Genomic DNA, 13,976 nt, shown 5'->3' on the forward strand with positions numbered 1-13,976 from the left:
CTCTTTATTGCTTGATTTTTTTTTTTTTTTTTTTTTTTTTTTTTTTTTTTTTTTTTTTTTTAAGTTTAGGGCACAGCCAGCTAATTTTGTAATGTTTATTTTGGGAAAGAGTAGAAGCAGATTAGAAGGGTTCTAAGCCACTTTCCTAATGATCAGACCAGGACACATTGCCACCTGCTGGTGTACCCTGGCATGACAATTCTATCCTGAAAACTAAATTGCGAATTTTCTACATAGGAGGTATGACAATTAAGTTCGCGAACTCATCCTAGACAAAGTGCTACATACCTCATTGCTGAATATCACTATAGTCATCTTCGAAGTACTCCCCTTGGGAAGTTATGCACTGACACCAGTGCCTAGGCCACCCTTCAAAGCAATTTTGGAACTCTTTTCCTGGAATGGCCATTAGACCTGTTGTGGTATTACCCCTGATGTCCTGAATGTCATCAAAATGTCTTCCTTTCAATATTTCCTTTATCTCTGGGTAAAGAAAGAAGTCATTAGGGGCCAGATCAGGTGAGTAGGGAGGGTGTTCCAATACAGTTGTTTACTGGCTAAAAACTTCCTCACAGACAGTGCTATATGAGCTGGTGCATTGTCGTGATGCAGAAGCCATGAATTGTTGGTGAAAAGTTCAGGTCGTCTAACTTTTCATTCGGCCTCTTCAGCACTTCCAAATAGTAAACTTCGTTAACGGTTTGTCCAGTTGGTACAAATTCATAATGAATAATCCCTCTGATACCAAAACAGGTAAGCAACATCGATGCAACAAGTTTGGGAAACTTAACTGTCAGACCTCGTATAACCAGAAAGAGTTCCACACAATGACCAAAATGCAAAAGTTATACCCAAATTTATATCTTTCTTAAACGTCCTAAATATCATTTTTGCTCCATCCTAATAATTTTACAGTGTACATATCAAGTTAATTGGACCTAGACTCATCAACCATGCATTTCAAAAATGAGTTCCTTTCTTCCCTTCAAGAATGCTTCCCTACTTGAGCTTCAGAAATAAAACAAACTGGGAAATTTCCTGATTCACCTTTTCTTCCTTGCATACAAAACCTCTTGGCAAACTGTTTTCAAGATCTTTCCAAAGTTAAACAGATCCAAAGTTCTAGCTTTGAGCAAAGAAGGCATTTGCTGTGGGAAAGTTTCAGAAGATGGTAAGCAAAGGACTTAATTAAGCCAGTCGTTGTTCATTCCAGAACTGTTTTTTAATGATGAAAATCTCTATTCACCCACAAAGCTCTAATGGTAAAAATGTCCCTGAAAGCTTATTTACAGGTGTTGGTAGCTCTAGACAATTCTAAAGCCTCCATCTATATGCCTTCAGAAGGGTCACAACACACACCTCAGAGTCATTAGTCCTTTACCTAGAAAAATGACAGTGATGACCTAATCCACTGTACATGCTCTTTGAGGTTTTCCAATGGCGGCTTATTCTAAACCACATTCACATTCCCTTATCCATTCCTTCAACATGCTTACAGAGCACCTAATATGTGTTTAACATTGTTCTAGGCATTGGAAGGACAGTTCTGAAGAGAGCCAAAAGCCCTGTAGAGCCAACTCAACATCATTTTCAAGGCAACTTCCCAAACGGGGCAAAATAAGAAAGAAATTAAGTTCTTTCTCTCTCTTTGGCACACTTTTTATTGTATGTAGATTGCTGCTCCCAAAAGCAAAGAATATTAGGAATGGTTAATTATAAGGAACAAGTAAGAGGTATAACACTGAAAAGTATAAACACAGGGTAAGATTTCTACAGGCCAAAAGACTGGGGTTTTTGTTTTATTTTTAACCTCTTGGCAAAACCACAACAAAGATATAAAGGCAGAGTCTGGGTTAATAAAAAGTTATTTATTTTTATAAAATTTAGTACAAATCCTATTGAAATATAAATCCTCTTGAACAGTGTTCATTATTACATAGTAACCCAAATGCAAATGAGTACTTCATTTTGTCTGAACACACCACGATGTTAATTACCCTTCATTTACCTGTTATGTAAAATCTCAGCGTCTTAACTGCTAAGTCATCTTCAGTTCACATTTTTCTCTCAGAGAGGTTCCTTCATAGTTATTAGCCACAATATCAAGAAAAGCTGAAATGAGGGATTCTCTTGTCCTTATCATTCTTTAGGTTTCTAAAAATTCAAAAGACCCTCATACATTCCCACGAGAGTACCCCCAAAGAGCAATATCTGCAATTCCTTCCCTTCTGAAGAGTAAGGAGAAAAGAATTGGTACCAAATTAAGCCTATTCATTTGTCTAGTATGGAACAGGTTGCACTGTGCCAAAATTCAAGAGCCAGCTTTTTCTTGTTAAGCTCATGCGCCAAGCCACACTTTTTAACTAGGCTTTTGCTAAAATCAGCATTTTCTACTTGGACCACAATTTTGTTGAAACTAGCATTTTAGGGATACTGATCATAGAAAAAAAGAGATGGACATATTACTGTGAGATTATTTCCATGTCCACCAAAACTCTTTAACCACATTGAGTCATTTTAAGAGACCCACTGTTAACATGCCTTTAAAGTTACTTTGCTGGGAGCAATGACACCTTTATGTGGTTCCAACCACTCTGCCATGCCTGGTCAATGACACCGATTTTCAAGACCACTCATAAGGTTAGTATTACCAGTGACCATAGAATGGGCTGACATTTCCTACTGACCTTCAGCTTTAACTTTAATGGCCCCATACACTTGCTTGCCCATCACCACTGATCTAAATAACATAATCAAATAAATAATATATAAATAATACTTAATTTTTTCATAAAAGCCCTACATTAAAGACCTCCATTATTAAAATAATGTCTCTGAAATACGCAACAGGGTATTTCATTCATTCACAACAGGATTTAATCCAGGCAAAGAGTAAACAAGTGAACTGCCCTATGATCTGGCAAGTGAGTAGCAAAATTCTTCAAAAGAACCCAGGAATTCTTGATTCCAAACCTCTTATTCTAACTTATATTCCTGCTTTTCTCCTAGATGAGATTTGAGAGTATCACACTAAGAATTTTTCTTTCCTTCCAAGAATGCCTAGTATTTTGTCCACAGATAGTGGCACTTTTTTTTCAGAGAAAACAAATAGTAAGAAGACTAAAAGGGTATGTATCCAAAAAGGGGGGGGAAGGAAAAAAGCCTCCTCACCCTGAGGCCAGTACACACTTTAGTCTTTGGTTCCAGTTTGCAGTATGTATAGCAGACCTGAAGCCTGAACTGCCATTTCAAGCACAGTGGAAGCCACACGATAAATCCCTGTGGAATTTAGTCACAGCCTCTCATGCCTAGGAGATTAACGCACAAACCCGACAACAGGCATGGTTTCCCTGGTAGAGCAGAACCCACATAAGACTCGGTAAATCTGCGCGCACCTCATTCATCTCTCATCCAAGACCCAGGTCTATGGTTTTTGTGCAGAAAAGAGTTAACAGGCCTGAAGTGCTGTCCTTGGAAAGGTTGACCCTTGTCTGGCATCTGGGAACACAGATTTGGGGAGGGCTCCAACCATTAACTGGTAAGCCTGGCTTACTTGCCTAAACTGTACAAAGAATATGGTTTATGCTGAACACCTATTTTCCTCCTGGAAATCAGGAGTTTTGCTACATGCCAGGCGAAGGCTGCCTGTATGACCAGACCCCAATGAAAACCTCGGGCACTGAGTCTCTAAGGAGCGACCTTGGTATACGTTTCACACACATTGTCACAAATCATTGCTACAGGAATTAAGTACATCCTGTATGATCCCAATGGGTTTCCCCTGGATTCTGCCCTAGGCACCTTTTCCTTTTGCTGATCTTTCCACTGTAATAATAATAAAAAAAACTATGAGTACAACTACACGCTGAGTCCTGGGGGTCCTCTTGGCGAAGTACCAAACCTAAGAGTGGTCTTGGACACCCCAATACAGTTTGTATAGGGAGGCTCAGTTTCACCCCCATCCTTCTTTCATCCTTCCACCTCCCCTTGTTTAAGCGGATCTAGGTCCTTGATCCAATGCTCAAAATGCCAAAGCCATGTATCTTCCTAAAAGTTCCTCATTTTATAGTAAATGGGGTGAATTTATTTAAATTGCTACATAGAAAGCAGAACTGTGTTTGTTGAAAGAGTCACTTTTCAAAGAAATAAGGAGGACACAGCATTAATCTTTTCAGAGTTCCTTTCTAAGCTGACTGAACGTCAAGCCTCCCATGGGACAAAAGGACCCAGATCACCACAAAGGAAAGGAATGCAGTTCTGACTTACTCAACAACTACCACTGATTAGTCTCACTTTCTACAACTATGTACCACTGTAGAAGTTAGTGTTATAATACTGGTATGTGCTCCACTTCAAAACTGTTTGATAAATTTAGCCCTTTTTGAAACCTAAGTTTGTTATATAAGCATGATTCCATAACAGCCATATTTCTAACCTGGTTCCCATGGATGACTTAACTCAATCCATTAGCTGGAGTAAAACTTGGCTAGTGCGTTTTGAGATGTCCATTATGTTTTAGTTGCTGCTCTTCACTCCGCCTGCTTCTCCATGCCCGGTACTTTTTGATGCTTTTCCTCCATGCAAAGCGCCAGATGTTAAACATGAAACACCAAGACACAGCATACATGGCTATCCCCCCAGCCTTCATAAACCACTTGGGCTTGGGTGAGACCATTTCACAGAAAAGGAGGTGAGCTCCTAAGCCTATCCTCACTCCAGTGAACAGAGCCACAAAGAGGAAGTCCACCACATCTCCAGTGAAACTGTGGTAGTGCCCTGTTTCACGAAGAAACCAGCGCATCTGTAGCAAGGGATTAGTAATCTCACTTCCAAACAGGACTGCATTGACCTCTGTGCCTGACTCTCCAAGCACCAGGGCTACGATGATGCCCAAGATACTCAGCGTGTGGTGAGCCAGCATCAGGGCTCCCTCAGACTGGAAGTAGATACACCAACCCAAGTCGAAGATGAAGTAGCCCAAGGTGAGACACAGAATGTGCACTTGGAGAGGTGTATTGGGTGAGCCTGAAATAAATCAAAACAAGCAAATTGAGTGACTGGGGATTGTGCTGCCTTACACAAGCACCTTACATTGTTGTCTCGCAAACCTTTTTAAACCATTGAAAGCAAAAACAATGGCAGGCACCTGCTTTTTAATGACAACCAAAGAAAGACTAAAATCTAAAACCTTGGTTTTCATCAAACCAATGTTACAGACCCCAGGAAATGCTGTTCTGATGAATCAGATCTCAATAAGTGATGTAAGAACCAGCAATGATCTCAGTATCCGTTCTATGTAGCAGCATAAAATTGAGTTATAGTGTTCTTTCAATTAAAATCCTACAGTTTCTTTCTTTCCTTTTACATTTTTTTAAGCAGCTAAAGTTTTGTTTCCAGAACTTTCAGTTATCTTGTCCTGAATACCAGATTAATTTCGTAGTTTACTGGGTTAGATTATTGGACACTGGTGACCCTAACCCATCTTGAAAGTGGACTTCGGAAAGAACCCCAGAAATTAATGTGTTCTCATGTCCAAGAACATAGGGTGCAAGAATCTGGCATGTCCAAATCCATTAAGAACCTTCACATAAAACACAAAGCTTAACAGTTGCTTTCATATCAATTTGACAATTTGGGGGAAAACTCAAAAGTTCAATATCTTAAGGATTTTTTTTAAAAAAAAGAATCTAAGGTATTTTTTTTTCAAATCTTATTCTAGGGGACTTATAGACTGAATTGTGTCACCCCAAAACTCATATGTTGAAACCCTAACCCCCAGTACCTGAGAATGTGATAGTATTTGGAGATGAGACCTTCAAAGAGGTAACTAAGTTACAATAAGGTTGTTATGGTGGGCCCTAATCCAATGTAATTGGTGTCCTTATAAAACAAGGACATGAGGGCACAAACACACACAAAGAGACCATGTGAGAACACAGCAAGAAGGCGGCCGTCTGCGAGCCAAGGAGCAAAGACTCAGAAGAAACCCAATCAGCCAACACCTTGATCTTGGACTTCTAGCCTTCAGAATTGTGAAAAAATAGATTTCTGTTGCTTAAGCTATTCAATCTGTAGTATTTTGTTACTGAAGCCCCAGAAAACTATACATTTTTATAATATAATTTTTGTATTTTAAGAAAGTAACACTTGAATAGCTAGCAACTTAAAAATGAATATAGCTGCCCCAAATACTGAGGCACTGGTTAAATAAATGATGGTTAATGCATACAACACAATATTCTACAATAATTAAAAAGAAAAAGGAAGATATATAGATATAGACATATAGCTATAGATATAGATATACACACACAGATACATAAACTTGGGAAGATGATGTCCTCTGAATATACAATCAAGTAAAAATTGCAGGTTACCAAAAATTATGTATAATAGTCCGTTTGGAGTAGTGGTGGAAGATGTTGATATTGGCTTTATGTTTTTTTCGTACATTTTGACGGACTACATTATAAAAAACATTTAAAATTTGTTTTAAAAGTAGAGTTATGAAAAGCAGAAACAAGTGATATATAAAATATCAGAATTAACAATGAAGAATGAAAACTCCCAATACAAATTATAATGGTAATAATTTTCAATATTCTTTGATATTGTACAAATTCTGTGGAAAAAGTCCCATCCTTCTAAGACTACCCCCAAATTGTAAATCCCTTAGGGAAAATCCTGTCTCCCACTTACCTGGGTATGTAAAAGGCCAAGGGCCATCAATGAAGCCAATATAAGCTGAGAGGCCTATAGAGAGGGCTCCATGGGTGAATGTAACCAGCCGGCAGCTCCACTCATAGCTTCGGTGCTTATTCAGGTGGCAGAAAGAAATGTAGAGCGAGAGCCAGCCCCCCAGGCTGCACAGCACCTGCAGACACAGAGCTAATGCCATCCTATGATGAAAAGACCGAAACCGTAAAACAAATGACGCACCTAAGAAAAGAGCATTGGGTCCATTTATGTATAATCTTCATTTCTACTATTGAATAGTACAAAAATATTGCCTTCACTTAAGCCCTCCTTGGCTATCTACATAGCCAAGAATCTTCTATTTAAGTGTGGCTGTATTTCTGACTCCATGTTCCTTAAAGATAACGTGTTGGAAACTGGTAAAAGCTTAAACCGAAAACCAGGAATTGCATTCAGAGTTAGTAGACTGTCTAATATAACACATTGTTATGATAAGTAAATGGCATTAATAACATCCCTGTGATGACAGACAATGATATGCGGTGATATAATACATGTATTAGATAATGCGCTCACATTTCCAAAATCCCAATAAGAAGCTCTCATGAAAAAGCACCACCACCACATGTGGTCTCTCCTAGAGATCATATGACACATGGCAGTTTAATGTGGTTTTAAGTTGATAGTAAACTCAACTGAAGTTTCGATTTGGGTCACGGCTTTATCAGTCAAAATCGAAACTTGAGGTAAACCTAAATACAGAATCTAACAGAGTACAGATATTTTAGAAGGAATAATAAATTCTAGTTCTATTCAGTTCTGAAATCCAACTCAAAGACTGACAAGGGAAGAAGCAGGATTTTGAGGTTATAATTGAGAAGATTTTATTGAGATATAAAAATATCTTTAAGATATTTTTTATAAATTAAAAAATTTTTTAAAATTAAACAAAGTCAGAAAACTATACTTTGAAATTTTTACTGGCGACAAAGATATCAGGACTATAATTTAGGTGATTTAGACATACAGGACTAAAATCTAAAATAACCAAGATGTTGTTATTAATATTCACTAGCTCCTCTGTTGAAAGTACAAGGAAAAAAGTAAAAAACATTTCAGATATCTGTCTCATCGCAGCAGGAATTTTCTGCATGGCTACAAGTATTGCTTAATCCTACTCTAACAAGTAAAATAGTATCTGTGGACCAACACACAAGTCACTCCCAAGAATGCTATCCAGGGAGGGCTTTATAGAAGGTCAAGTTCTGTACAGCTTTCATGTGAAGTCAGATTTCTACTCAAGAAAACAGTAGGTATCAATCATAGACCTTAGTTCCCATTCTGTCTCTGCCCCTAACTAGCCAATAGGAGTGTATGGGCAAATGGCTTTAACCTCTTGAGCCTCAGTTTTTAAGAAAAAGGAAAAAAAGAGAGAGAGAGAGAAAAGAAAAATGAGAACTGAAATACCATACGATTTCACTTATATGTGAAACCTAAAGAACAAAATAAATGAACAAACAAAACAGAAACAGACTCATAGATAACAGAGAATAAATTGATAGTTGCCAGATTGGGGTTGGGGGGTGGGGATGGGTGAAAAAGTTGAAGGGATTAAGTACAAGTTGGAGGTCACAAAATAGAGGGATGTAAGTACAGTACCACATAGCATAAATAATGAATAACATTGTAATAACTATGTATGGTGCCAGGTGGGTACTAGGCTTATGAGGGGATCACTTTGTAAGTTATACTAACGTCAAACTACTATGCTGTACACCTGAAACTAATATAATACTGAATGTCAACTATAATTGAAAAATTTTTTAATTGACGTAAGAAAAATTCTATAATCCGATCCAGTTCTGAGATCAATTTTGTAAAACATCTAGGCCAATTTTCAGAGTAAAGGCCAGAAATACAAAGTACCCAGAGTGAAAAGAACCATCGTTCTCTCTTATTTCCTTTTAAAGCCCAGGGTCACCCGCCTGTAATGCTGATCAGCTCATTTGGATATGCCGATTAGTATTTTTAGAGTCCTCTTCCCTGAATTCTAATTCCCTGGCACAACAGAGGAAACAGTAGCCCATTTACAAAAACTTAAAAGAACAGACATTTGTAAATGGCAGATACAACTCTGTGACCTTGGGAAAGTCACTCCATCTCTGGGTTTCGGCTTTTTACTCTTGGGTGAAAGAATGGAGGGTATTTACGTGGCCGTTCCAGGTCAGATTTTTACGGCTCCTGCTGTTCGTTCCAGGCCCAGATTCGGGTAAAGGAGCTATGGGCGGGCTCACCGGGCTCCTGGCCTGGGAGCAGGCGTGTCTGGGGCTAGCAGCGACCTGGGCGCCTCGCCGTCACCGCCAGCGCATCTCCCCGAGACCGGCCTACGGACTGCCGGCCACGCCCGGCCCGGGTGCACCTGAGCCCGACCGTTAGGCGGGCATCCGCGGGCGCCCAAGCCCGGCGCGGAAAGGCCTCGGGTTCCCAAAGGCAGGAGAAGGCTCCTCCCATCAGTGGCCAGGCCATCTGCCGGCGTCTTTCCCCACCAGCGTCCCGGGCGGGCTGTGCCACCCGCGTCCAGAGCCCAGCCTGGCCGCGGTAGCTGGGTGGTTCGCGCCGCGCTGTTACCTGGCAGAGCGAACAGGGGAACTTTGGGCGCCTGGGCCCCGGAGCTCAGGGCCTGGATCCAGGGAGCAGGAAGCAGCGGGAGGAGGGGAAGAGGATGAAGTTCTGACGGCAGGAGTCGGGGGTCGGGGGGCACCTGGTGGCTGGGAGGACAGAGCGCAGAGCCTGAGCTGGACGAGGGACGGTCTGGAAGCGGGTGAAGGGTTTTCCTTCGCTCAAGGCAGAGCTAGCGGGGATGTGGTAGTAAGGGGCGGGGTGGGGCGGTGGGGATGGTGCAGTGATGGTGATCTAGTGGTGGCATGAGACCTGCAGGCTGTTGCTCTTGTTTGTTCGTTTCAATAATTATCCATTCCCCCACCTCTCCCACGATGGAAAAGCCCATCCAATAACCAGTAATTGAGCACCTACTAAGTGCTTGCACCCCTACTAGGCACTCTGGACATGCAAGACCTAGTCCCTGCCCTCCTGCTTGAGTCTAAGTTACACAACAAGCACACAAAACTAATTTCCAGAAAAGTGCTCAGGCCTGGAAATTAGAAGTTATTTCTTCTCCTTTCAGCCCTGTCACCAACTTGGTAGTAGAGTATAATAACACTAAAGAGCAAACCTGGTTTGATTACTGAGTATGTGTATTTATTTGGTCAAATTACCTAACTTTTCTGTGACTCAATTTTCACATCCATAGAACAGGGATAGTAATAATAGCTATCTCATAAGGTTATTGTGAGAATTTCAGGCACTTAACCTGTGTAAAGTGCTTGTAATAACGGCTGGCACATGGAAGTCACTATATAAATATTAATTATTGTTGTGGTTATGTGACTTTGGGTAAATGCTTTCTCCTCTGTGGATCTATTTTAAGACCAAGGAAAGAAAATTTGAAGAGATGACTAAACATAGTATAGAGACTAAAATATGGGAAAGAAGGCATCTGGTTTGATCGACACAAGTAATGATGGGGTGCTGACAGGCTCAGACACTCATAAAAGCAGAAGACCTTGAGCAGAGGTGTGAACATTTAGGGTAGGTCCAGAGAATAGAAAATTGTGTAATTTTGGTCATCTGTCTTGCCAACCCTTCAAGAGTAAGGATTACACTGTTTTCATCTTTGTTTACTGCGTACTTGGTATTAGCAGGTGCAATAAATGTTTGCTGGTTGAATTCATAGGAAATAAAGCTGGAAAAGTATATTGGAAGCATATTGTGGCTCCTAAATCTTATTGTGTATACCACTTGGGAAGTGTATTTAAAATACCGTGTATAGACTGCACCTTGAAGATTATGATTTAGTAGGCCTGGTGTGGGGCCCAGGAATCTTTATCTTTTAAAACCTGCCAAGGGGTCATTCAGATGATTAGTGTCATTAGTGACATTTGACCACTACTGTTAGATGATCTTAAATAGCTGATGCCAGCCTGAGATGCCAGGCTGAGTCATCTTATTATACAGATAACAGAAAACCTATGATGTTATTGGCAAGGGAGTAATTTTACCATGTCCTCTAAATCCTTGCTACTCAAAGTATGATGCATGGGCCAGCAAAATCTACATCACCCGAGAGTTTGTTAGAAGTACAGAATCTCAGACCCTAAGCCCAGACGTACTGAATCAGAATCTGCATTTTGATAAAGTTCCCAGTGATATGTATGCACATCTGGGCAGTGATTCTCAACATTGGTAGCACAATAAAATCACTGGAGGACCTTTAAAAAAAAATCCCAATGCACAGGCCATACCCCAGATAAAGTAAATTAGAATCTGTGTGGGTAGCAATCTTTTTTAAAGCTTCCCAGGTGATTCCAATGTACAACCAAAGTTGAGAATCCCTTCTATACACTCAACTGAAATTAGTATAAGATGAATTGGAGAAGACAACCTGTTACAAGTTGGTTGAAATAGACCAGATAAGAGGTAATGATAGCCTGAAGAAAACACAAGAAGATCCATTTCACTAAGTAGATAGTATGCAAATCTCAATCTTTTCCCCATTTGGTTTTGTTGCAGTACTTTTTTCCTTCTAGTACCTGAATCTGGAACTTTTTTCTTGCTGCATCCATTTCCCAGGAAAGAACAGAGTATTCAAGTCTTCAGGAGTCTAATGGCTGAGGGAATAAAGGAAGGTGCCAGTTCTTCCAGTGGGGACTCTATTGGGCCTTTATCCTAAGGTGATTGGGATTCTAGGTTTAAGCTTCATTACCTAGGATTAAGTTTTATTAATTTATATATCTTTGGGCACAATTCTTGTTCTACCAAATCAGATCCTTGTCAATAGTAGTGTGGGGACAGAGCCAGGAGTGCAGTTTCCAGGCTCTCAGCCTCACGTGGAAAGGTGCTGGCTCAGGTAGTAAATGGCCATCAACTGTGATTGGATGGCCATCAGCTGTGGCTGGTTGGCCGTCAGCTGTAACCAGTGAGCCATTGGCCACTAATATAACTGCCGTAGCTACGCTAGCAGAAAAAAATGGAGGCTAGCAAGAAGATGGTGGCTGAGCTAGCAAGCGGCGTAGTGAGGGTTGCAAACAGTATGGCTCCTGCTTCCTGTTGTCTCCAACCCAGCCGCCAGTGAGACTATAGTGGTGTGACTCCCCCATCTATGTCTCTGTTGTGTTCCTTTTTCGCCTCACCATATCCTGTGTTCTTATGTGGGGAGCGGGACCAGAGACCCCACATGACTCCCTGAAGGACAGTAGCATCCCCCAGAAAAGCTCTGGGCTATTAGGGAGATCAGGAGACAGGAAGCTCTCCACCAATTTATTTGAATAACAATGAGAATAACCATAATAATCAAAGTAACAGATGATACATATTAATATACCAGGCATTTTTCCAAGCAGTTTACATATATTAACTCTTTTAATTCTCACAACTCTGAGTTACTCTATTGTTACTCACATTCTACAAGTGAAAAACTAAGGCACAAAGCAGTCATGGAGCTTGCCCAAGGTAACATGATTAGTAGGAGACAGATTTGGTTATGAACTCCTAGGGATCATACTCTTAATTACCAAGATACACTGCCTTCATTCGACTGGAATCTCCTCCAGATGTGTACTCTTATTTTTCTATATTCATAGTTCCTTACCTCAGGGAAGGACATTATAAGTTGTTTAGAGGGAAAAAATGAATTCAATTTTTAAAAATATTAATTGCGGGGGCTGGCCCGGTGGCTCAGGCGGTTGGAGCTCCATTCTCCTAACTCCGAAGGCTGCCAGTTCGATTCCCACATGGGCCAGTGGGCTCTCAACCACAAGGTTGCCGGTTCAACTCCTCAAGTCCCGCAAGGGATGGTGGGCAGCACCCTCTGCAACTAAGATTGAACACAGCACCTTGAGCTGAGCTGCCTCCCGGATGGCTCAGTTGGTTGGAGCGCGTCCTCTCAACCACAAGGTTGCCGGTTCGACTCCTGCAAGGGATGGTGGGCTGCGCCCCCTGCAACTAACAACTGCAACTGGACCTGGAGCTGAGCTGTGCCCTCCACAACTAAGACTGAAAGGACAACAACTTGAAGCTGAACGGCACCCTCCACAACTAAGACTGAAAGGACAACAACTTGACTTGGAAAAAAGTCCTGGAAGTACACACTGTTCCCCAATAAAGTCCTATTCTCCTTCCCCAATAAAATCTTTTAAAAATAAAAATATTAATTGCCTATTAACTGCCAGTCACAATGCACATCATGGGGATGCAAAGAAAAAGACACAACCTCAACTACAAGGAGCTCCCCAGTCTAGTGGGAGAAGCAGCAGCAGCAGAGTCAGCAAATGTACTATATGAGATATAACAGAAGCATTCGGAGTGCACAGAGAAGAGGCACGGAGCACCCAAAACTTGGGTGCTCAGGGCAGGATTCCTAATTTGAGACCTGTAACTAAGCTCATTCTCTGAGTTGAACCAAAATTCCTTAGTCTTAGGAGTCCACAGCTGGACCCACAGGTCTTGAGTCAACTAGAGATCTAAGTATGAAATCTGAAAAGTAGCAGCAACAATTTTTTTCCCTCCTCTCTTTCCCCTTAGACAACGACTGGTAGTTGGCCTTAGATTCTTTTGTGCCTAACTAGATGCTGAAGAAGCTAACTAAGCTTTGGTTAAATTTCACCAGAAGTATGAGTTTTATAGAATCATACAGACATGAAAGGTAAATCGATGCTCACTTTTAGGTTTGAATCTATTCAGCAACTGTCTAAGTCAATGGACAATGGAAGTTACTGGAGGCTGAGCAGTTGGGCAATATTTTTGTTTATTTCCTTCATTAAAAACAATAGTCAAATAGAGAACCCAGAAATAGACCCCCATTAATATAGTCAACTGATCTTTGACCAAGGAGCTAAAGCAATACAATGGAGAAAAGATAGTCTCTTCAACAACTGGACATCCACCTGCAAAAAAAAAAAAAAAGAAAAAAGAAAAGAAAAAAGAAAGAAAATCATCATCACCATCATCATTATCATCTAGACAGAGACCTTACATGCTTCACAAAAATAAATTGAATGGATGATAAACATAAATGTAAAACATAAAACTAAAAAACTCCTCGAAGATAACATAGGAGTAAACCTAGATGACCCTGGATATGATGACTTTTTAGCTGCAACACCAAAGATATGATTCATGAATTAAAAAATTGTTAAGCGAGATTTAATTAAAATTAAAAACTT

At 40.6% G+C, this 13,976-nt stretch overlaps 1 protein-coding gene across 3 annotated transcripts; it reads right to left on the reverse strand.

Annotated features, from left to right (window-relative positions):
* Positions 1-1,909: 1,909 nt before the first annotated feature.
* Positions 1,910-9,510, reverse strand: TLCD5 (TLC domain containing 5). Of its 3 annotated transcripts, none has more exons than XM_033102247.1 (3): positions 9,325-9,510; positions 6,700-6,874; positions 1,910-5,025 (listed from the first exon to the last, which is right to left on the reverse strand). In XM_033102247.1, exon 3 carries the CDS (start codon positions 4,919-4,921, stop codon positions 4,487-4,489), a length of 435 nt encoding a protein of 144 aa, XP_032958138.1. In that variant the 5' UTR covers positions 4,922-5,025; positions 6,700-6,874; positions 9,325-9,510; the 3' UTR covers positions 1,910-4,486. The 3 variants fall into 3 exon arrangements, with proteins under 3 accessions (XP_032958138.1, XP_032958136.1, XP_032958137.1); XM_033102245.1 differs by having other exon boundaries at positions 6,700-6,899; XM_033102246.1 differs by lacking the exon at positions 9,325-9,510 and adding an exon at positions 8,907-9,310 and having other exon boundaries at positions 6,700-6,899.
* Positions 9,511-13,976: the final 4,466 nt, after the last annotated feature.

Source organism: Rhinolophus ferrumequinum, unplaced genomic scaffold (assembly GCF_004115265.2).
Source record: "Rhinolophus ferrumequinum isolate MPI-CBG mRhiFer1 unplaced genomic scaffold, mRhiFer1_v1.p scaffold_58_arrow_ctg1_1, whole genome shotgun sequence".
NCBI lineage: Eukaryota > Metazoa > Chordata > Mammalia > Chiroptera > Rhinolophidae > Rhinolophus > Rhinolophus ferrumequinum.